At 38.5% G+C, this 21,579-nt stretch overlaps 1 protein-coding gene across 3 annotated transcripts; it reads right to left on the reverse strand.

Moving 5' to 3' along the window:
• Positions 1–486: 486 nt before the first annotated feature.
• LOC149002612 (microtubule-associated protein TORTIFOLIA1-like) lies at positions 487–6,697 on the reverse strand. 3 transcript variants are annotated; one of them, XR_016170398.1, is made up of 7 exons: positions 5,808–6,697; positions 4,796–4,987; positions 3,122–3,203; positions 2,265–3,013; positions 1,080–2,173; positions 872–955; positions 487–507 (listed from the first exon to the last, which is right to left on the reverse strand). XR_016170398.1 is itself a non-coding variant. In XM_089138558.1 (5 exons), exons 1-5 carry the CDS (start codon positions 6,516–6,518, stop codon positions 1,730–1,732), a joined length of 2,178 nt encoding a protein of 725 aa, XP_088994684.1. In that variant the 5' UTR covers positions 6,519–6,697; the 3' UTR covers positions 585–1,729. The 3 variants fall into 3 exon arrangements, 1 of the variants encoding a protein (XP_088994684.1); XR_016170397.1 differs by lacking the exon at positions 487–507 and having other exon boundaries at positions 585–955; XM_089138558.1 differs by lacking the exon at positions 487–507 and having other exon boundaries at positions 585–2,173.
• Between the last annotated feature and the right edge of the window lie 14,882 nt (positions 6,698–21,579).

The raw sequence follows: 21,579 nt of genomic DNA on the forward strand, positions 1-21,579 counted from the left end.
CTTGCTGGCAGTCCTTGCTACTGATAGATGATATAGTGATAATTAAAGTAGTAATTCCTCTCTACTTAAAATAAAGTATTTGCAAGAGCTCCATGCAAGTATAAATGTGTAATGGCTAATGACTAACGAGAACATATAAACTGCATCTTTGTTCCCAATTTCAGTTGATCGAAACAGAATTATGGAAAATCTTTGTAGATCTTCCATATTATTATTTTGATGTGCTAAAAGGGTCATGTGCAGTAGGTAAAGGAAATTATGTGCAACAGGGAAAAATGAACCCAAAACCGGGCCAAAACCTGGCCAATATCAATCTTGGGAAGGACAGAGGGAGGGAACAAGATCACTCTGAAGATCTTTCATGTCTGAAATGTCATGTTGAGAGATGAAAGTGCCCAATTTCAATGTTTCCCTTCAAGCATTTCTGATGACCAGTACTAGGAGTCGAACTTGATCAAAACCAGCTTCAGCTTCAGATTCAGGTTGCAACTTGTTCATGACGAAACCCTGAGAGAATTAGTAAGGAATTTAAATTAGATTTCTAATATTTCTTCTCAAAACCCCAGAATTCCCATGTTTAAACAAAACATTAGGTGGCTTCACAAAATTTGAGTGCAAAACCAATGAGCTAGGACAATGCTCACATATGCACAGTATAATTCAAGCATTATGCTAATTTAAAATATCACATTATGTTTGATATGCCAATTCCATGAGCCTCATACATCTCAATCAATAGAAATAAATGTACTGGGGCAGGTAAGGACCATTTTCAAATTTCAATGACATTGTCAAGAACTATTGAGATTATCATGTGTCACGGAATATTGATGAACAAAAAGGAATTGTAAAGGTGTCTGGAAACTCGAACCTGTTGAATCAAAGATAAACCAACATAGAAGTATAGATCAAATTATGTTCCAGTAGAAGCTGTCCTACAGCATGCAAACCTCATCTGCATGGAGCAGGTAAGGATCATTTTCAAATTTCAATGACATAGTTAAGAACTTTTGAGATATCATGTGTCATGGAATATTGATGAATGAAAAGGAATTGTAAAGGTGTCTTGAAACTCGAACCTGTTGAATCAAAGAGAAACCAACATAGAACAAATTATGTTCCAGCAGAAGCTGTTCTACAGCATGCAAACCTCATCTGCGGCTTCATTAGGGAGATTATCCATTACAGGATTTGCTAAGTCCATTGGCTTCAAAAGCAATCATCCCCCATAGAAAAAATTTCTGCATATGCCGACTCCAACGTGAAAGGCTTTCATAGCACTACTCCAAGATGCCCTGAGATACAGTGTCCACTCTCATAACTTTGGCTGTTAATCCTGGAATAACAATTTTTTTCTTTTGCAGCTCAGCATCTTCTCCAGCTCCCAAGTTTTCTTTCCGATTAGGATCCTTTGATGCTTGTCAGAAAGTGCTTCTAGAGGGCCCCTCACCAGGCTAAATAGGTCCAGGATCTCAAGCTCTCCAGTCAACCTGTTCACCATCATGTTCGGCTCTAGATGGCCCACCTTCACTTAAAGCACCACCTGAAGCTCCTCTAGAGCTGATATTCACATTTCTAGAAGCACCATGGCCGTAAGAGTCCTGTGCATCAGACACCCCAGATATCCAAGGAGGGTCCCTTCCCCTCACATCTGAGGCTATACAATCAGATGGGAGAAATCTCTCTGATGTTGGAAATTGCCCATCACCAGGCTAAATAGGTCAGGATCTCAAGCTCTCCAGTCAACCTGTTCACTATCATGTTCGGCTCTAGATGGCCCACCTTCACTTAAAGCACCACCTGAAGCTCCTCTAGAGCTGATATTCACATTTCTAGAAGCACCATGGCCGTAAGAGTCCTGTGCATCAGACACCCCAGACATCCAAGGAGGGTCCCTTCCCCTCACATCTGAGACTATACAATCAGATGGGAGAAATCTCTCTGATGTTGGAAACTGCCCATCACCACCTCTGCTTAACTGGGTGCTAGGGTAGTCTAGGCGGCCATTATGCTTGCAGCAGAACCGAGTAGAAGAGACTTTATGTACAAAGTTACTACTATATCGAACTGATGGCGCACCTAAATCTCGTTCCATGTCCTCAACAACTCTCTCAAGTCCCCGGACCCTGTTCTCCAAAGTCATCATATTGTCATGGGATCCACCCATAAAGTCCTGCAATTTCAGAATATTAGCAACCTGCAATTTCAGAATATTAGCAAAACGTGTCCCAAACCAAATTCTAATGCAACTTCATTAAACAGACCTGCAGTATGTCAATGACGTGACTTTGCTGCTTCTCCAGAAGTGCTAACTGTCCCTGAATAGCAAACCAATTTCGCTTGCTATCCACAAAAGATCCCTTAGAAAGACCATCCATTTTGGTGAAACATGTATTTACATTAGATTTGTCCCTGTGATTAATTACATTTATCCCATCAGCATCAAACCTTATGGGTTTTGCGTCATTGCCTTTTGGTGTTCTCTGCTCAACAGCCCCTACAGCATTCATGTCTTTTCCTCTCAATGGTCCCTTTTTATTCCATTGATCCCGTGGACGTCCATTGGGCTCTTGTATCTTATTGAACTCAGCAGCAGCTCCTTTATCAAGGTGATGGTATTTGATGTTGCCAGATCCCTGAAGAACTATTTGATGATTCACATTTTGATTTGATCTGTCCCTTACATCTCTATTAGTTATCTTCAATTCTTCCCCAGCTTGAGAACTAGAAGAATTAGGACATCTGAGAGGGACAACCACTTCCACAGGCAAATGTTCAGAACCCTTGCTTTCAAGTTTCCGGAAGAACTCAGGGTTCAAATCCTTGTCAGTTAATACAGGGGCCTTCTTTTTCAATAACCGAACTGTTTTGTCAGAAATACCACAGCCCTTGATTTTGGAGAAGGAATCAGAACTAGAGGAGGAACCATTACATGTCTCCTCCAAAGAACCCATTGTTGTCTGAAAAGGATTGGAGTCACCAGCCAACTCAATTGACTTTGAACTTTTGTCATCTGAAAAAATAATCGTGAGAGAGAAGGAAGAAAGAGATTAACAGAAGCAATAAATTTCAGTAATTGAGCATTTCTTCATATTGACCATGATTCATATCCCAGGCTTACCTGGAATTCCATGCTCCCCTTTCTCTCCAATCTTCTTCCACTGCTGCAGTGCCACTTTTATGCTGTCCCTTACAGGTTTCACCTAAAATACAAGAGATTATTGTAATTCAAAAGAACCTAACTTTTTTCCTGAAAATAATACGCATTCACATTATTAATGGATAGACAAATACCCATAACATACAAGGATGATAGGCAACCAAATGGAATTCCAAACACACAGGACTTTTAATACAAGACATCCCCAATTGTCAGATATATCTTATAAAGTCGTCCTCCGAACAAGAAACCAACTTTTTTGTTCTTTGGGCCAGCCAGACATTGGCCTTAGAAAGTTTTGCAATCACATCCTTCCAAATAGACCAAGAAAAGGGAGTATGAGATCATATACAATCTTTAAGGGTAGGCCTTGGTACAATGGTGAGCTTGCTTTGACCAAGCAGTCACAGGTTTTAGTCTTGAAACAGACTGTCTGAGAAACTAGGGGTAAGGCTATGTAATTGTGACCCCTTCCAAACTCAGAAGTGGTAGAAGCCTTGTGCATTGGATGGTGCCCTTGAAAGATCAGCAGAAAAGGATGTACAGGTTCAATGCTCGGGCATTCCCATATGGAAAAATAAAAGATACAATAGGAGTTGCAACTTCACCTTCAGTAATGCCATCAACAAAGAGCAAAGCATAAAGTTTTTTAAAACCTTCAGCATTGCTATCAGTAGAAAACTCCAAGCCAAAAATAAACTAGGAAATAAACTCCATATAATTTGATAGGCAAAGCAGACAATATAGCAACCTATACAATACAGTTGTACTGCATCAAGTGGAATTCAGACCAAAAATTCATCCATCCTGATGAGCTAAACTCTGTGAACTTCTTTCCATTGTCCTTTTTTTATTTTTTATTTTTCTTTTTAGCTTTTGTAAGGAAGATGGTGGTTCAATGTCAAAGAAACCTTATTGCCATCGTGCCAAAAACTAGAACAGTGAATGGAAGTCTCTATTCAGAATTTTGCTCCATCTCCAACCTTTTCTTTCTTAGAAGTACTTTAAGGCACTGTTTGTTTGCTGAATCTGAAGTGGGGTGGGAGAAAAGGGGTGGAAAAAAATAAACTTTTCCATGAAGTCCAAAGGTATGGCTTGTTTGGTTCAATCGGGTAGAAAAGTGGGCAAACAAGCTTTACATAAATTGAGGAAGCTTGTCTGCTGATGTAACATGTTACTTTTCCCACCCCATCCCTTTTCAAAGTCCCACTAAATAGGTGGGACTTTGTGGAAAATTGTGGGATACAACAAAAGTGGGACTCAAATTTGAAACTTCTCCACAACATTCAATCCTTTATTTTTCTATTCCCCCACCCCAATACATATGAATCCCACATGTTTATTTTTCCCAACCTTTTTTACCCACCCCACGATGTCTAATAAAGCACATAGTTCTGGAAAAGCATCCTGGTTAAAAATATTTATGACGTGGTGATGGACGAATCCTTAGAATAGCTTGCTTTTTCTGCTGCAAGTATCAATTATTCTGTTCCAAATGTCATATAAACTTTGCCTCAAGAATAAAAGTAATCAAAAAGTTCAAAATTTGGTGCTCTTTTACAAGCTAAATAGAACTTCTTTACTTCACACCATAAAACCAGCAACTGCATGCAAGAGATCATATAGGGAAACTACCTTATCAAAGCGGTGAGCTTCAAGGATAGTTATTGTGGAAGCAGTCCCATCTGCAATTAACTGGCTTGAATGAGATGCTATATCAGTCAACGTATCGCAAGCAGCCTTACGTGTAGCCCAATCTGTACTATTGAGACACTCGTGAATGCTTTTCAGGAACAATGCCAAGCTTTGTGATGAAATTGCCCCTACCTGCAATTTACAGTACCTAATATCATTACAAATTGAGAACTCTGCTTCATTAGAAGTTCTAAGATCACATCCTTTAGCTTACAACTGAACTTTGTTGGCCTACCATCTACAGCCAAAATAATGCATTTATCAAATATCCATGCATGAAGTGCAGACATGAAAATAGGGATCACAACACATCCACTGAATAACATTGTTCACAAGGGGGGAAAAAAGAAGAAAAGAAAGTAAAAACTCAGATCAAATGAGAACTTGCTTACTGTTGGGTTTGATTAAAAATAAAGAATGAAGATTTTTTTTATCCCACATTGGAATGGTAAGAAAAGAAGGCAAGAATGAAACCTATATATAGGAAGATCCAAGCCTTTGGTTTTATCAATCCAAATCAAGGTTAAGCACTGTATTTGACTCGAATTAAATTCCTTTCTTTCTTTCTGTTGTTTAGAAGATATAAGGTATGAGTCATTGTGTGCTGAACTGGATGTATTGGAGCTGCGGGTTGTGAGAGAGTTGTTGGTGTGATTGTGACTATTTTTCACATAGTGAGATTTTCTCTAGTTGTTTTTTGACAATGGCCGTGCTTTTCCTTTGGTTTAGGGTTTTCTTCTGCTGTGGTTATTGTTCTTCTTCATGGTTGTGCATCCGTTCTCAATACTTACTATCCTTCTATTAAAATCAAATCAGCTTAGATAAAGTAAACAGGAATTGTTTAAATAGGACTAGGTTTCTGAAATAATATAGCAAGTCCTACGTTTTACTTAGGATAGCTGTTCAATTCGACCAAATTGACAACAGAAACTACATTGAAGATTGAACCAACCTGAGACAGACTAGCGACAACAGCCAGAAGCGCAGCCTTGGCGACGAAGTTTTGACTGCTTAGGTACTTGGAGACCCTGGGGCACAGCTTCTGGAATGCGGCAACAGGCGGGTCTGTGGCGGAATCAACGATCTTCACCATACACGTTGCAGCCCCAGCCTGGACTACCTTGTTCTGCTCTCTCATTGCCTCAAACAGGGGCTTCATGAACAATGACACGACGGACCCAAGATTCCCATTCTTAACATCATTGCGTAGGTACTGAGATGATAAACTTCCGATGGCATCGCAGCAAGAGTCGCGAACCCCAGAATCTGGGTCTCTGAGCCTCCTTACAATGTGGGAAATAATTTTGGTGATATGGGTGAAGGCGTAATCGGAGTGGGTGGAGCAGAGAAGGGTGAGGAGACGCAGGGATTCCTTTCTAACGGTAGGTTTTGGATCATCCAAAGCTTCGTTAAGGCATTTGAGGAGCATCGAGACGCCATTTCCATTAGGGGCAAGGGTTTGGATGATCTTCTCAAGGTCTTCGACTGCGATATTGTATGTGTCTCGGTCGGAGAGCTTGGCGAGGGAATCAAGGATTCGCAGCTTCAATTCAATCATGGCGAGGTTAGAAGAAAAGGAACAGGAAGATCGTGATCTTGAAGCTGGTGAAGACGATGCCATCCCCTTCGCTGGTTTTGATTGTTTCGAAGTTCGTGAGCTCATTGTGGCAGCAAATGCTACTAATCAGAGTAACCACAGGAAGGAACTAAAAGGAATGAGGGTTTTTTTTTTCTCCGAATCAGAAGCTTGAGCTCAAACATATATTTGAATCTTCCAAACAAGAGAAAAAAGCGGAAGTGAGATCTAGGAGCGTAAGAGAAACGCAATTCGAGCTCTGTGAAATAGTTGCATAGACGGTTTTTGTGGTGGGTTAACGGTTATTTCTGCGCCCAAGAAAATTATTCAATTTTGAATGAAAAAGATATTCCTACGTGGACAATTCTAAGTATGCCGATTTAAACATCAACATGGAAATGATAAGATCATTTTAATTTCTAACCGTTGGATTGTACGTGAAATCTTGATGCGACAATTTTTTTTTTGTTACCAATCTTGATGCAACAATAAGTTACACTTATTAATGAGTAACCTGACGTGGACATGGATACCCTCCCAACGGAACAATGCGTTCAGAGGGACCACGTGGATCCTTCTATATGATTTATTTTATTAATATTTATATGTGAGTTCAACTATTATTGTGTTGTAAAAAAACACATTATTATCGCCTCATGAGGAGGAGATCCAAACTCTTCCCAACCACCTTCCTTCCTTGTATTTTTGGAAATCCTTTAAAAATCAATCCTTCTAAGGACCAAAATTCTTAGTTGCATATTTATTTGTTAATGTAGGGTTGGTAGACCGGTAAGATCCATACTTCTCAGTGGAGAGGTCATGGGTTCAACTCTTGCGGATGACAAACACCCCTTGAGGATGAAATCAAAGTGCACGCAAGCTAGCCCGTTCTAATGCATGTTATCATAACAATTTTTTTTTTTTTGGCTAAATTAACATAGTCTTATTGCCGGACTCCAGAATATTGGACGTATTACCTATGCTTAGGAGAATTCGGATCATCTCTCTTGATAGGGAGCACTTTTTTCGTTAAGTGCTCTCCTAACATTTTTCAACCACAAAATCATCTAAGACCCACAAATAAAAAAAAAATTACGATGTGCTATTCGTGGTTGGTAAGTGTTTGAGGAGCACCGTCAAGGTTGCTGATCCAAACTTTGCCTAGTTAACCTGAGTGGCTACAACACTCCTCCATCTAGTTGGATAAAAACATTACTTCTAAGGTCCAAGTTGCCAAACACTTTTGGATAGAGGTTTTGTTAAAATATCTATAGGTTATCTTCACTTCTTATAAATAGAGTTTCTTCTTATACTCATCTTAAACTTTCTCATGAATAAAATAACAATCTATCTCAATGTGCTTGGTCTTTTCGTGGAATACTGAGTTGCAGGCTACCCCATTGATAAACTAGATCAATCAACTCCAAGTTCTTGAAGTAGAGATCTAATCTATACAAGTTCACTATTATAGATGCCACGCCCAATGGGCCATTACTCAACTTTTGTAGAGAACTTACAACACTTTTTTTCTTAGTTCTCTAACAAGTTCCCTCACATAAATATATAGGAATCGGTATTTGACTTTGATCAATAGGCCTAGTTAGCATTAGCATATCCTTCGATAATGTTGTTCCAATTCTTCTTTCTTTGTTCATATATCTCGTGCTGATGAATTTTTTTTTTTTTTTGGTACAAAGGGACTTTATTAAGCCGGGAGATGGGGATATTAATATGCCTCAGCAGGGGCGGAGCAGGAGTAAACATTGGGGGGCCGAATATACTTGGGCCAATGCGGGACCCACCGTGGGTCCCATCTTATAATATTTTTATTATATTTTGACGTGTGGGGCCTACATTAAAAATTTAGGTAAATTAAGTTGAAATTCTAAGTGAGATTTGAATTTCTATTAATACGAATGAAATTTTAGAAAAAAGTTTAAGGATTAAAACAAAAAAAAAAAAAATCAATGATTATGATTAGATCTAATAAAATCAATGGCTGAATTCTAACTAGATTTAAATTGCTATTAGTAGGAAAAAAATTTAGGAGAAAGAAAGAACAACTAAATAAAAAAAATAAAATTATACTTTATGAAATGAATACTAGAAAAATTGTGAGTGAGAGAGAGAGAGAGAATAATTTGAAAAAGAGAAAGTGAATACTGATAATTGTGAAAAAGATTTAGGAGAATTCCAATGTCTGTTAATTACTCCAAAATTTTGTGAGACATGTGAGGGGGGAAAAAAGAATAAAAGAGGAGATTCATGAGAGAATAAATAGGAATGAAAATATGAGAGAGAATATGGGAAAAATTCATGGATGCGTGAGTTAGTTTTTAATTAGAATTTAACCTTTTATTCCTTAAAACTAAGGGATTTAATGATAATCATTAGATTATGATTAAGAATGACATTTGTACCCATCATCTATATTTTTAATTTTTGGAGGGGACCAAATAGTGGTATTTCACATGTCAAGTGAGAAAAATTAGGAAAATATGTAAGCATTTTTAAAATTTCAAAAATCCAGGGGGCCATGGCCCCCGGTCCACTGGTGTTAAATCTTCCTTGATGGTTGAATCTACTAGACCAACAATCGGTGATTTGAATTAGTTATGACCAGCGTTGATTTTTGGAACTACCTCACGATGAATTGACTTCTACTCTGCAAGCACGTGCACAAATCATTAGACACAGAGTCGATCGGAGTGAGCGGCAATCTATGCTCAAGTTACAAAGCTCCCTAATTCACAATTGCAGAGGAGGCAGGAAAATTAGTTCAAGCTCAACAGTGAATTATGAGTTTTACCTCCTCTCTTGCGTTTACCTTATTTACGTCATCTGGTGTTTGAGCTGGCTTTCTTTCAACCGTTGGATCTCCTATTGTGATTGTGTAGTGAGGATCAGTTGGCCTTCGAATTATAGCTGACCCACGCTTGGTTCGATGGTTGAGCCGACCTTAATAGGCAGTTGGATGGTCTACCCATAACACGAGCCCCTTGCTTGCGAATCAGGTTGAGCATTGTTGGAGACTCTGGTTAGTAGGTTTTCCTACTCCACAAGTAATTTGTCATGCTGCTAAATGATATAACTAATTTAAATTGCTCGATCAGGTTTTGCTTGAGAACATCTGAAGGTGGGTCACTCAATCAAGTTTTATACCTAACCAACGGTTGATTCAATTGTTGAGCCAGCTGAACCAACTGAATCGGCGGTTGGGTGGTCTCGCAAAACAGTGACTAACGCAACAATATAAATAAGACATACTAAAGAGTATTTATAAGACTTTATATATAGAGCAAATTGCACCGGAACCCTAAAATGGAGGCCTTAAAGCACTGACACCCTACTTTATATTTAAAAAATACAAAGATCCAAAATTGATTTTTTTTTTTGGATATATTTGTCCAATTTTATCACTGAAAACAATTAAATCAATGTTTATTTTGTTTCAATTCCAAAAATATCCCTATAATAAATAGTATCTTGACTATTTTCATTGATAAATTGGACAAATATATCCAATGAAAATTCAATTTTGGGATCTGTGTTTTTTAAACATAAATTGGGGTGTCAATGCTTTAAGGCCTCCATTTTGGGGTGCCAATGCAATTTGTTCTTATATATAATATGTAGGAGCTTTGGTGATCTACTCCAATAATTATTCTTCTTAGGAAAATATTTTTAATATGTAGAGCTTTGTTTATATTATTACACATTGATTATATTCTGCTCATGATTATATTATTGTGCATGTGGGAGGATGATTTCCTCGATACTTGTTCTTCAGGGCTGTGGACACACTCTTGGGCATGCCAGGTACCGGCTGGGTGGATGTGACAATAAGACTATAAGGTTGTTGTTGTCCCTAGTTGCTCAGACAAAAATGACAATAGAGCATATGGACGTCAAAACTGTCTTTCTTCATGGCAACTTAGAAGAAAGGATTTATGTGCAACTTCCTTTAAGCATCTCGGCAGCAAGTGTCACACCCCGCCCGTCGGCCTCGGTTATCCGCCCGACAACCCGTGGGTGTGATCCGTCCGATCCACGGTTTTAGTCTATCAATAATAATAATACAAATACATGTAATAAGAGCAAGATAGTGCATAATTAATAAAAGGTTCGAGTCCAAATCTCCAATAAATATCCAAGAAAGATTAAAGAAAGAATCAGAATCAAATATAATTGGAGTTCAGGGAGCAAATCATAAACTAAATAATCTTCTCTTTGGTTTTCTTTTCTAAATCTAAAAACTAGTTTCCTAAATTAGCAAGTAAGATGTCCTCCAATCTTTCTCCACACGATCATCAAATCCTGGGATCGTCCGGCCATCAATGGGTGCTAAGTGCCACAGCATCTTCGGAGGCTCCATGCTCTGCAAGTCCATGTCCCTGTCTGCCTCCATCCTTCATCGAGGCTCTTTCATATGAATCACCTCCAACTTCCACGTTGAGCCACCATCTATACAACTCATATATATATACATGAGGAGTGAGTTCCGAACTCGGGTGCACTTCTCATATATATATCAATACAATCCATGAATGCATATATGATGATATGAATGGTATGCGAAATATGAATGATTACTAAGATCTAACTATGCAAGTCTCTAATGCGACATGCTTTAAGATATCACCAGCCCTCCTCTGGGTGGGTCTAGTCACTCGATCCGGCGGACGTTACCTCTGTGGGATCCCGGAGGGGAAAGTCCACACCTAGCTCTCAAACCATGGTGGGGGTTGTCACACTCTCTCACCACGACCATTGGCAATGGTCTGTCGGGGTTTTCTAATCCAATGCAAGTCATAATGGTAACATACTATATGGAGTCCAGATACTTCCCCTATGGCACCAACCAACTTGGTTCGATCCTTCGCAACCTAGGGTGGAACCCTCACGGTCGCTCCTGTTGGACTCATTCCTTCACCCTATGGTCATCCACATATTGTTGGGGCGGATGTTCTCTGACTCCTCACGACACCCGGTCCGTTCCTTGACGTCCATGAGCCCAACCCTACATATGCAACCCTACCATTGCATGACCAACGTGGACCACTAAGTCTCCGCCGGTGGTTACCGCTATGGATGAAACATAGTCACGTCACCATTGTCACGGGTCACCGGCTTCATTCCCGCGGGGTTACATGTGGGGTACCTAGCCATGCAATTTTAGACTCTCCTAGGTATGTCATCAAGTAATCATGATAGTGCTAGAGGCATCGTGAGCATGTGTCCCATACAACAACCCTCCGATATCCCTAGCCAATATATCCCAATGGAATACCTCCTCCATCACAACTACACTACATCACTCTTTATCATACCATGGCGTTGTGCAATATCATAAAGATGAGTACATCAAGACACCACTAACGCAAGTATACAATAAGATTCACATGCTTTATACAATTACGCAAGTTACATGATCAAAGAATAGTAAATAGAACAGCTGAATCATCATGTATATGTAATTGCATATAAATAAGAATGCATGTCCTTACCTGTAATTTAGTAGAAGTCCTCTAACTTGCAATCCAAAAACTATTATAAGACTTTTATTTGAAACAGAGAACACCTAGGCATAGGGTTACAAGAATGTATAAGAGTCAAGAGTCAAAACAAATCCAAAATCAAACCTACATCATCGTTGCTTGTGGCGGTTGTGCTGTTAGCGACCTCCACGCGCCCTGTTTCAATGTCCAACTCCGAAAATAAGACTTTTTATCATCCGATTTCAATCCGTTTTGGGATGATCTTAGTCCGAATTCCAAGCTTTAATAGGTCTAGAATAAGGGGGTAACAAGAAACCCTAAAATTAACAAAGATTTATTACCCAAATCATTCCCCTTGATAGGATCCATCCATTAAACAAATGCGGGGATTCGTTTCTGGACAGGATCTCATCAAGAACATTGAAAAGGGATTACAACAAATCAATTGGGTAACCACTAACAAAATGGGGATGGGTTAAAATCAAATAGAGATTAAAAAGAAGAGAATTGCAGATGGAGATTCATTACCTTAACTAGAATCACCAAGAATAGAAGGGAAGAGATTCTAGATCATTAACATCACTTTGCCCACCTTCCAGCACGTTTCCACTGCCGCCTAATCGCTCAAAATAGCAATCCCGAACATAATAATGCGTTAATAGGGCGAGGGTTGCTATTTATAACAAAAAGGGGCAAAATAGGGCATTTTCTCGCAAGCAGAACCGAGCGGTCGCTTAAGGCGGTCGCTTGGTTTAATCAACCGCCACTAGCAACCGCCCCCAAGTATATTGCTATACAAGGGTGCTTTGCTCAGGGGATTGAAACCCAAACACAACCTAGCCCTAAACAACACATGGGGGATGTCTTACCTTCATTCCGGACATCTCCAAACACCACTTGCCTTCTACCAAAGATCCAACTTCCCAGTAAGGCAGGTTCTTCAACAAGAGAATCCAGATCCATGGGTTATGGATATGGATCATGGACTTCTATTTGGACACTCCACAAAATTAATCCGACTAGACCTTCGGGTTCTCGCCTGCAATACGGATTCCGGGTTAGAAAACCGGGGGTTGTTACAGCAAGAGATGAGACTCAAGCTTGTTTGTTGAAGAAATCCCTCTATGGACTCAAACAAGCCCCTAGGCAATGGAACAAATGGTTTGATTCATTTGTTTTGAGTGTTAGTTTTAAGAAAAGTGTTTATGACAGTTGCTTCTATTTTCTTCATTTCAAATTCTGTTGTTTTGTATCTAATACTTTATGTTGATGATATATTGATTGCTTCTGTTGATTCTAATCTTATTCAAGATGTGAAAGACAAGCTAAAGTCTGAATTAAAAATGAAGGAACTTGGGACAGCCAAAAAGGTGTTGGGGATTGAAATTTATAAGAGTAAGGGGGAGGACACAATATTTGTCTGTCAAAGTTTATATTTGCTAAATGTTCTTGAGAAATTTAATATGTTAAATTATAAATCTGTTAATGTTCCTTTAGCTGCACATTTTAAACTTTCTAATGATCATTGTCCTAGAAATAGTTTTGAAAAAATTGAAATGTCTAAAATCCCTTATTCTAGTCTTTTAGGTTCTCTTATGTATCTCATGATATGTACTAGACCTGATATTGCTCATGTTGTTAGTGTATTGAGTAGATTTATGTCCAATCCTAGTAAGGAGCATTGGCTTGCTCTCAAGTGGCTCTTGAGATATTTGAGAGGTATTGTTCATAAAGGTCTTGTGTTTAAGTTCTGGTGACCTAATTCTTGAAGGATATACTGGACTCGATTATGCTAGTAATAAAGATAACAGGAAATCATTATCTTCTTATTTCTTCATGTTATTTGGTAATTGCATCAGTTGAACGGTGCAACAATAGCCTTTAGTTGCCTTGTCTACTACAGAGGCTGAGCTTGTTGCTGCATCTGAGTGTGTGAAGGAGTGCATATGGTTAAATGGCTTGTTATGTGAATTAGGTGTTTTAAAGAATTAGCTTATTGTATTTGTTGATAATCAAAGTACTATTTTCTTGTGTAAAAACCTAGTTTATCATGATAGGACCAAACACATTGATATTAAGTACTTCTTCCTTAGAGAGAGAATAACTGATAGTGTGCTTTTGAATGAAAAAGTAAGTACTGAGCATAATCCTGCAAATTGTGGTACTAAGGCATTGCCTCTTTCCAAGTTTTTACATTGTCTTGATTTGTTGGGAGTTGGTGATGTTGTTTCTTAGTTTTATATATTTTATGTAGTCTTGAGTTGTATATTACTTGTTCTTTTAGATGGTGGTGTGTGTCTTGCCATCTTTTCTGTTTATCAGGTTTGCATTTGTTGCATTTTTAGGGGAGATGCTGCCCAATTTTTTACAGCTCTTATTTGTTTTATCTCTTTTATGAGATGTATGCCTAGTTTGTGCATGTTTACTCTCCATGGTATTTGGTTGAGTTGTGAATTGTGAGCTGTTGTTTAGGGGCTTCTCTACCTGTTGCATTTGTTGCATGGTGTGCCTACAGGTAGTCCTTTGTTGTTGCATGATTAGTTGCACATGTCTAGGTATTTTGCATATTTGTGTTTGCTTTGTATTGTTGGTCTTTTCTTTTGTGTCTTGCAGGTACACTTGGACGATGACAGTTGAAGTCCAGTCTAGTCTTTTCGGTTCATTATTGAGTTGAGCTAGTTCTTTTTGAACTGGCTTGGTTCACATGTGTTGTATATATCTCATATGGTTTGGTTCATTCATTTGGATGTATGCAAATCAATTTGGGGGTTTTTTGGGTCACGAAGAGGGTTTCTTTCTTCTCTGTTCTTCATTCACGGAGACTTGTGATCTTGATCGGAGGAGGAGTTCTTGCTGCTGTAAATCGGAGCTGCTGCCAGCGTTATGGTGTGCTTTCGATGGCTTGAGGAGGAGCTATTTAGTTCCATTTGATTACCATTATTCTTGCCGTGTTTTCTCTGATCTGTAAGTGTATTCGAACGAATTCCATAGTAGATTGGACTCATACCAGAGTCCCGGAGACGTAGGTCCTCGAACCGAACTCCGTAATCAAATTATGTCTCCTATCTTGCTTGCTTTGGTAAAACCTAGTAGATCGATCACCCCTACGTTAACAATAATGATTTTATTCAGTTGTTGTTCCTTAGCTAAAAGTAAAACTTTACGGATTGCTAGTGCCTTTGCTAACAAAGCAGTATGGTCTCAACAAGACTGCAAAGCGGAATTGTAATATTTACCATCATAATCTCTAGTAAGCCCTCCAAAGCCTACTTGGTGGTTTCAAGTATGATCCTATGTTAATCTGAATTCTTTTACTCAATTTGAAAGATGGATCTAAATCCACATATTTTAGTGGACAACCCAAATAATCCGTTTGCAAAGATTTGTGGTAGAAGTAAAAGGTTTGGGCCGGATCAACCCAATTGAAATATATATATATATATATATATATATATATATATATATATATATGTATGTATATATATATGTATTTTATGTATGTCAACCATATTATTGAGAGATTTGAAAAATTTTATTAGGGTTTTTTGTGAAAGTTCTTGTAACGTCATTCTTGGCGATTGGTTGTGAAATCTCTTTTTATAAAGTGGAGAAATCCTTCTTCTTTGCCTATAGACATAGCACATCATATCGGTGTGTGAACTACTTTAAACCTCTGTGTTTTTGTTTTTGTTTCTTTCTCAATTCGTTATTTCATAGATGTTTGTTTTAACAATTTTGATACACGATAGTCATGCAAGCTGCCATTTAATGCTCACAAAATGTGTATCTTTTGTTCTTTTTGGGAGACATAAACAAGAGTGGTACCCACATGTTGAATTCTATCTGAATGCTTCACATCCGATCACATACATGAAGAGTCCTTGGATGGTAGGTACTTTTTTTTTTTTTTGGATATGAGGTTCATCCGGGCCTTGCGCGCACCTTGATTACATCCTCAAGTGAGCTTTTATATAATTAATGCCGCCGATTGGGTGCGAACCCAAGACTTCCCCTAGGGAGGTTGGGCCTTTAACCGCTTTACTAACCCATCATTGGTTGGATGGTAGGTACTTGACTCCTAAATGGATTGTAGGAATCATCCAAGACCTTGACTCCTTAGATTCCCATCAATTTATGTAAGTAATAACATGCCATCACTCCCATGTGTGGTAGGCAAATCTCGTGAAATTAAAATGGTGGAGCTAAATGTCTATATGGTTCATAATTTTGGATCCATCAACCCTTCATACAGCTTGGTTGGTGAATGACCCCTGGACAATGTTGTGTAGTCGTCGGTTTGATAACCTTAAGGGGTGTCCCAGTTGGTAAAAAATCAACACCTCCAAATATGAGATCAAAGTTTTGAATCCTTTGGAGACTAGGGGCGTAACCCCTCCCGTATTATATAATATTCTCTTCCCAATATAGGAAAAAATCATTTTTTTTTCCAAAAAAAAAAATATTCTCAATGAGTAAGTACCCAATGAGTGATGGGATTCAGACGCGCTTTACATCCTTGCTCTTCCTTCCGGAATCCGAATACTCCCTCGACCCACAGGATCCCAATTCCTCCTTTCTCTTTCCACCCCCAACTTATTTTTGGTTGGACTCTCCACTCCTAACCAGTAACCACCACTCCAAAAAAAAAAAAAAAATGAGAACCGTTAGAAGATACCGATTCAGTAAACTGATGTTGGGAGGATCCACTGTCCACACAAGCAAAACAATCGAGTTTTTAATTTAAATGGGAAGAGAGTTCAACCGTGGGAAAATATGGTGGGAGAAGATCCATTTGAAGAATTGCTATGGATAATTGGAGCAGAGGTATAATTTTTCCTTCATTGCCTTTTACAGTGTACCTTATCACTCACACTTGATCAAATATTTTGGTATTTATGTTCAGTTAACTGATCTGCTAGTGCTGTTTTAAGATCTACTAAATGATGATCACTTTTCTTCTTGGGTTCTTGAGGCCATCGATGATTTGTATTTTTTAGGACAAGGAAAATGAATCAATTTGTAAGTAGTCATTCTTCAGTTTCAACCTTTAAATTTGTTATTAGAATATAGAACCATGTCTTGTCCCTGTCATTCACCATCTACGATTTAAAGTAGATTTGATGTATGTTGTTTTTCCTTTTCAATCTGGAATCTGGAATCTGGAATTTAGGGTTTGTAATTACCCAATTCCTAATTGCATCCTTTCTATTTGGTAATTTCTTTGTTGGGTTAGTCAAGAATCTCCCAGTAGAGTTATCTGAAATTTTCTTCTCTACACAGGTTTTAGGGTTTGTAATTACCCAATTCCTAATGGCATCCTTTCTATTTGGTAACCTTATTGAGCTTTTGGGATATTCATTTCCATGCTAAAACTCTGTTCTGTTAGTGTTTATGTCTTTGTGACATCGGTTAGAAATTGTAAAATTTTCTGTCTACATTTTTCATTTTCTTCTTAAGATTTCTTGAATTGTTTTGATGGATTTCTATTCCAATTTGAACCAAATCCTTGCCCTATGACTATATACTAAAGTCTGCATCTAACTTCTAATGTACAGAGTAACTGATAAGGTTTCTATGTGGTGGAATTTTGGAGGACAAAGCAGAGTCTGGTTCTTCCTGTGAGTGAGGACAGATACATTAAATTGAGGAAAGATGGATAACATGATTTCAAGACTTGAAGGGATGAATGCCAGTGGTAGGAGCTCTGTTAGGGTAGGGGCCACTGGGACTATCATTTCCTTGGTCAATAAGGAACTGGCTTCTGTCAAAACACCACCACAGTTACCAAAATCACCAAAACCTACTGTAAGAGCAACTTCAAGAAACCCAGTGTCTGTTCTTTGTGCTTCTAGGCTTGGAAAGCATTCCAGAAAAACTGCAGTAGATGAAGCAAGCACTAGTGGCAACAACAATGACCATGGAGGCCTTGAAAGTAATCGAAAAACAGGATCAATTTTCCAAAACAACTCACATACTATCCCAATGCTTGGATCTGATGATGTTGTTATCAATAATGGTTATAACAAAAAGCGAACTTGGAAGAGAGGATCTTACAATGCAGAAGTTATTGATCTAAAATGTGAAAGCTATGAGAAACCATGGTCGAACTTAATCACTGTCCGGATTCGGAAGCTCTCTTTCTCAAAGCTCTCCAAAAGCTTTAGCTAAAGCTGTTACTTTTTCAGATCAGCCTTCAAGTTTCTATAAGAGAAGTTGGGTTTTCCATTGGGTTCAGATTATTATCAGCAACCTTCAGTAGAGAACAGATTCTTGGTAGGTGCCTGCTACTAAACTTGTGTTGGAACCATTACTAATGAAAGTGATGTCTGTAATATGAAGTTAAGGTCTTCTCAAGTCTCATGTAGTAGTCAATCTCTTGTAGGATAACAGATCCAATAGTGCCTTGCATACCCATCTCGATTGGAGATGGCACAACCATGGTTGCACGGGAATTGGCAGGTTTGACAAAATTCCTTAATTCATTAGATTAAGCAGGTTTGATAAAATTCCTTAACTCATTAGATTAAGCTGGAATGGTTAGGGAAGAAGAGAGTGTGTTTGGTTCTGTCTTGGTGTGAGAATTGCTTTGGGGTTTGAGTTCTGGGGCTTGTATAGCTTTATATATACTGTAAGTTATGGTTGTAAGATATTTTTTTCTTTCACCAAAAAAAAATGTCTTGAAAGTTAATAGAATGGAGTGTTATCAAATTTTGTTTTCTTTTTCTTTCTTCTGAGTAAGGCTTCTTGCATAGAGAAATGACTAATATGAAAGTAAGCTTCCCCCCCCCCCCCTACATATTTAGTAGAGAAAAAAAAGAAGGGCAGGGGGAATTGGATGATTCAGATTATGCTAATGCTTCCATGTATACTATCGTATTGTTTCGCACGTTATCGAACAATTATCTTCCCCTTTTTACTTTTAATTACTGGTAGCCACATCCTTTATAGGTTTGGGATACTAATACTGGATCAACATAGGTATAGGGTCTTGAGTTGTACTATGCATTTGGACACACATACCCTTGCCTAATGTCATTTCTCTACTATTAACTGATCTATTATTGGTACTTTAAGTAGTTTCATTGTGGTTAACAGTATACTCTGCCATTTATTCCCTACCACCATTCATTCAGGATGGGAGGGCATTGGACAACTGGAGAGAGGTTCCACATAGTTAGACCTCAAAAGGGGACCATTCCCTCTACTTGATCATTTGGTAGTGGAGGTAAAGGGTAGCACATAATCCTACCTCAAGGAGAGCCGAGTCAAATTTGTTCGTTACTCCTCCCTCTAGAAAAAAGGAGAATGTTTCTACTAAGACTCAATTATCAATATATATATTCTTTTTTCTTTCTTTCTTTCTTTCTTTCTTTCTTTCTTTTTTTTTTTTTTTTTTTTTTTTTTGGGGGGGTGGGGGGTAAGCTTCAATTTATTCATTTAGCAGTGGAAAACCTGCGGAGCCTCTCATACATAATTCAATCAACCATAGAGTGGATAATGGTCATGTTGTCATTGACTATAATAAGAAGTCCTTCCTGGCCAAGGTGTCAATGATAGAGTTGAGTGACCTTGGTAAAAACATAAACATACAAGAATTAAACATAGTACTCATATCCTTGATATCCTGCACAATTGTAACAAACCTCCACGTTGAGCTGGATTTTACGGTGCAAAGAGTTGATCAATTCCTATGGATCAGATTCTACAATAACCTACACAAAACTCCTCTTCAAGGGCATATACCAACCCCAACCAAAGAGCTAAAGCCTCTAATTGAAGCACACTGACCACTATTGTTCTCTCTGAAATAGCCAAAATATTTGAGTCTCAAGCCACAACACCGATGCCTCCCTCTAATGATGTTGGGATCCATGCAATTTTCACCTTTCCAACCATTGGTTTCTCCCACCTCCCATTGGACGTACATACTGTTGTCATCCTAACTCCTTGAATTTTAGGACATGTGGCTGCCCAATGTTCCTTGAAGGTGCTTTGTGCAATCTTTGTAATGGGAAAATCTACTCCTCACCATGTGTAACTATAATGTAGGCTCTCCAAATGTACCAGCAAATAAATTTGGAAAGACTCACCATAGGATGCCCTTGTAATTATCCTTCTGAATTATCTCCGCCATTGTTCTATCCACTAGGGCATTGTAAGTACTCCCATATTCAAGAAAGTAATCCCTATTGTCGAACCCAACCACATAGACACAATGAAGGATTAAATGGTCAATGGTCTCTTCTGATGCTCCACATACTTGGCAAATTGAATCAGTCCTCATATTTCTTCTCTGAAACTAGGCAGTAGTGGGTAAACCTCCCACACAACATTTCCACAAGAAATTTTGAATTTTGGGGAGGGTCTTCAACCTCCAAATCAGCTTCCAACTTCCTTCGATACTGTAACTACTAGTTGGCCGACGTGGATGTTCAGTAGTGTTGGTCCTTCTATTTGCGGTTGGAAAGTACGTGGTAGACAGATTCAACATTGAATAGAGGAAGGGGAATACTAAGAATATTTTTGGCATCCTAGGGGCAAAAATATTACTAGATTTCCTCATTATTCTATGCCATATTTGCGAGGTCAATGAGATCTGTTACTTTCTCCAACTGATTTTGTTGAATTGATGGGAATTGCACACGCCATTTAGGAGATTGAGAGATCCAATTCTGATTCCAATATCCGCTGATTGACTATTGCCGATACATTACGTTAACCCCTTCAATAATACATCCCTATCAACTATAAGACTCCGCCACCTCCATGAAGGACTAGCTCCCAATTTGGCAAGCACAAAATCTATATGTGGAAAGTATATTTGTTTTTGTAAATTTTTTCCATTGTGTATCCTCCCCTTTCCATAGCCTCCATGCAGATTTTGCTGATAACGTCTTATTCTATAGCTCAAGATCATGCAGCCAAGTCCTCCACATTCTTTGGATTCACATAAAGTATCCCAGACCACCCATTTATCTTGCATTTCCCCTCACTACTACCATAGGAAGTCAAACACAATTGTCTTCGTCTGTTTATGAATACTCTTTTGTAACTTGAAGTGAGAGGCACTATAATTACTCATAATAAAACTACTAATTTTAACATTGTTCCTGTACCAACTTGGGAAAATGAATAGTGCTTCCACCCTTGAATCCTTCAGCTCACTTTTGATTCACCTCCTTAAATGTGAGAGTTTTTTATGTACCCAACTGAAGAGGCAAATCGAGATATTTTCTTCAAACCCTCACTATACTTCTTGAAAATTTTAGATATCCACCTTTTCACCTTGCTAGGAGTATTTCAGCTGAACACAATCAATGATTTAAAATGATTCACTACCTTGCCATTGATTTCACAGAACAAATTAGGGGTTGCTTCAACTCATTCAACTCTTGAATATTCACTTTAGAAAATAGCAAACAATCGTCTACAAAGAGGAGGTGCGACACTGATTGGGTTCTATTACGCACTTTAATAGCTGAGACCCTACCTTCTCCTTGAGAATGCTGCAAGATTGCACTAAGGGCCTTTGCGCATAATATAAATATCAAAGGTGACAGTGGATCACCCTGGCAGATGCCGCAATTTGGCTTCATGCTTCCACTTAATGCCCCATTCTCCATAATTTAATAAGAGACTAAAATAATAAA

Source organism: Hakea prostrata, chromosome 10 (genome assembly GCF_041222555.1).
Source record: "Hakea prostrata isolate BN-2017 chromosome 10, UWA_Hpros_2, whole genome shotgun sequence".
Classification (NCBI taxonomy): Eukaryota; Viridiplantae; Streptophyta; class Magnoliopsida; order Proteales; family Proteaceae; genus Hakea; species Hakea prostrata.